The sequence below is a fragment of the Hylobates moloch genome, unplaced genomic scaffold, assembly GCF_009828535.3.
Source record: "Hylobates moloch isolate HMO894 unplaced genomic scaffold, HMol_V3 SCAFFOLD_7, whole genome shotgun sequence".
Lineage (NCBI taxonomy): Eukaryota > Metazoa > Chordata > Mammalia > Primates > Hylobatidae > Hylobates > Hylobates moloch.
In genome coordinates, this window is record NW_026652282.1 from 19,113,271 (window position 1) to 19,116,850 (window position 3,580).

Genomic DNA, 3,580 nt, shown 5'->3' on the forward strand with positions numbered 1-3,580 from the left:
GCTGACCCTATTCACTGCTTTTTACATGGTTTTTCCTTGACGAGATAAATGTAATGCTCCCTTCTTCCAGACAAAGGTGATTTTAAACTTACTGTATCGTGAAATCACAAAATCTTAAAAGGTGTGTGTATTTTGTGTGTATGTACCTATACATACACACACACAGACATATCATCCTATCTTATTCCAATGAGTGATTTAAGGCAGTTCACAAAAATGCAATAGGATGAAAATAAGTCAGTCCTAGAAGGCAAAGCTCTGCAGGGCCCGCTGGGAATTTATTCCCGACGCCCATCAGTTTCTGTTTCCAGAAAGACCCCTTTCTCTTTGAGTACTGAAGAGCAGCATCGGCAACCTCAACACTGAAGCTTTTTCTTTCTCTGCCCAAACTCCCTAACTAGAGTGGCGGGACAGGGTAGGTGAGAAGAGAAGGAAGCCCTTAAACGTCAAAGCAGTGGAGGGTTGGGGAGGGATCGGATCGCACTTTCGCCTCCTAGGCTTGGGAAGATAGTGCGCATGCGTTGTAATGCGCACGTGTTACTGGCACATGACTCCCGGTCCCTTGTGAGCGGAAACTTGGATCCTAATGACGCTGATAATGGGTTACTAGGCACTCATAGTTCTCGATTGTTGGGTGGCCTTGATGTTAGCAGAAGAATTCCTTTAAACGTCATTTTTGAAGAAGGAGACAAACCTAAATCTGTGTCTTAACTCCAAGGAATATGAACAAGATGCCTGCTGGTGAACAAGAATGTGAATATAACAAAGAAGGGAAGTACTACTCTAAAGGAGTTAAACTGGTGAGAAAAAGGAAAAGAATTCGTGGTTCACGTTGGGGGGACATTAAGATAAACATCATAGGTGAAAAGGATGATTCACCAATTCATTTCTGTGACAAATGTGATTTGCCTATTAAAATCTATGGGCGAATAATTCCATGCAAGCATGCTTTTTGCTATAACTGTGCTAATTTATATCACAAAATCGGATATAAAATATGTCCACGCTGTAGTTATCCTGTGCTGCGAATTGAGGCGCATAAGCGAGGTTCTGTCTTCATGTGTAGTGTTGTTCAGGGATGCAAGAGAACATACTTGTCTCAGAAAAGCTTACAGGCTCATATCAAACGCCGCCATAAGAGAGCTCGAAAACAAGTTACCAGTGCTTCGTTTGAAAAAGTTCATCCTCATATTGCACCGCCACGAACTGAAATCTCTGAAATCCCTAAAAGACTGCTAGACAGGGACCATCTAAGCTATATTCCACCAGAGCAGCACACCATGATGTCACTACCGTCTGTGCAACATATGCTACACGAGCAACATAATCGGCCACATGAGGATATTCAGGCTCCTGCCCCAGAGCCGTCTCTAAGTCCGCCTTTTCCCATCCAGTGGGAAACCGTTAGTATTTTTACGAGAAAACATGGCAATTTAACAGTTGATCATATTCAGAATAACTCAGATCCTGGTGCTAAGAAGCCAACACCTCCTGACTATTATCCTGAGTATCAAAGTCAACCAGCGGTATCGTCCCCTCATCATATTATACCTCAGAAACAGCATTATGCACCACCTCCATCTCCATCATCACCAATAAACCATCCAATGCCATATCCTCCTCAGGATGTAGTTACTCCTAACTTGGTTCGTAGCCAAGTGCCAGCTCTAACCACGACCTATGATCTATCATCTAGACATATTATTGTCCAGGTGCCACCTTATATGAATTCTCCTCCACCATGTGCTCCCCAGTCTCAAAATGGTAATCCATCTGCAAGTGAATTTGCTTTTCACCATTATAACCCTAACTTTTTACCTCAGTTCACTGAAAATCAAGAAACCTTGAGCCCTCAGTTTACACAAACAGATGCAATGGATCATAGAAGATGGCCTGCACAGATAGGACTGCCACCTTGTCCACCAATGCAGAGTCCACCTCCTTCAACCCTACATGGTGGATCACATCATTCATACCAGAGAAGACATAGACCATATTAAGGATGATAATAGTATTTTGAACTGAAGACCTGATGGGAAAAAAAACTTCAAGTTCTATACTGTACTGTGGATAAGTGGCTCAGTTCAGCAGAGCTGTAGTTGAACAACTTTGTTCCTCTGGTGTGGTAAATTGACCTAAAGGTGACCTCTGATGATTTCCCGAAATAAACATGCAATGTTACATTTTCAAAAGTATTGTGGTTTTTATTTTTTTTGGTGATATGTTAACCTGTGTAAAAGGATTAAATTTCAATACAGTTGTAAAAATGCTATTTTATGTGAAGTCAAGCATAGTCACATGCTGCTTCTTAAACATGTTTTACCACTAATTTCCCAAAGTACAATACAAATCCTAGAGGTAAAAATCTACTACAATGTACAGTTAAAGCAGACAGCTAAATGGTAGATAATTATTTCACATTTTAGGAACTGAAATTTTAAGGTATAATAAGTGTATAGTGCATTTCATTTGGATGCCTTTTCATTTTTAGGCAGCCCCAGAAGCACCAAAATATATCAGAATTCCAGTACTATGATAGATTTATGTTTGCAATGTTAAAAAGCATTACTAAATCATTTGGAAAGATATGGCCAAAGTAATTGTATCTGTAGGCTCCAAGCTGGTGGGGACAATGTTACTTGTTAATGCTTTTTTTTACAGAATCGTTCAAATCACATAATGTACCACACTTACTAGTCTTAAGTAGCATTATTTTATAGCACTATTTAAATGATGTCATTTAGATGAAGTGTGTTCTACTTTGCTCATGCTCCTAAATTAAATATTCAGGACTGAATAAACTTTATTATAATTCTTCATTTCATGGTAGAGTTTGATCCTGTTCTTATGTGGTTTTTTTGTTTATTAGGTTTTAAACTACATTTTGAATGCCATGGAGGAATTTGGATAATCTATTAATGAGAGGCATTGTTACAGTTACAAACTTGGACTTGCTTGGGTTTCATTATTGTGTGATAAGGGTTTTTCCTCTAACTTGAAATTAAAAACTATTAATTCTTTCCTATTTCTTTTCTTGGTAAACAGTCTAAACCTGGGACATTTTAGCATGAAGTTAACAGTAAAGACTACCAGATGACTTTGTATTGGAGAAAAGTAATGACTTATATGAATTTCACTGCTTTATTAAGTGTCTTTAGAATGAGCTTTTGCATTTTAGGGGCTTATTACAGTCCAGCTATGATGACCACTTACACTTATACTTCTGTACTTTGTATAGAATTCATATGGATGAGCTGAGGTTCTTAGGATATTTTATATCGTTTGAATAAACCCTCATGAAGATTTTTCTCCCCTTTCAGTAGTGCATAATATAAATATAAAATGTATAGTATGCAGATATTATTTACTAGATGGTTTATAGTATATAAATTTAGGAGATACTTCTTTTTAGCAAAGGATGAACTGATGGCTAACTTATCATTTTACTCTGTTGGGTACAGGCAAAATAAATTCTTGTCTTGGCTGATCAGATGCTCTCTGAGCTTAGAGCTGAAGTTAGAAATATATCAATGGCCATTTTAACCTTGACCAGCCTAAAATAAGTAATAGACTCTTTTTT

General features: G+C 38.1%; 1 protein-coding gene across 1 annotated transcript; it reads left to right on the top strand.

Annotated features, from left to right (window-relative positions):
• The first annotated feature begins 685 nt into the window (after positions 1-685).
• CBLL2 (Cbl proto-oncogene like 2) lies at positions 686-2,192 on the top strand. The gene has a single exon (XM_032756679.2). It carries the CDS (start codon positions 723-725, stop codon positions 1,998-2,000), a length of 1,278 nt encoding a protein of 425 aa, XP_032612570.1. The 5' UTR covers positions 686-722; the 3' UTR covers positions 2,001-2,192.
• The last annotated feature ends 1,388 nt before the right edge of the window (positions 2,193-3,580 follow it).

Excerpts from the sequence above, each read along its gene's own strand:
- CBLL2 (XM_032756679.2), top strand. The coding sequence starts at position 723 with ATGAACAAGATGCCTGCTGGTGAACAAGAATGTGAATATAACAAAGAA.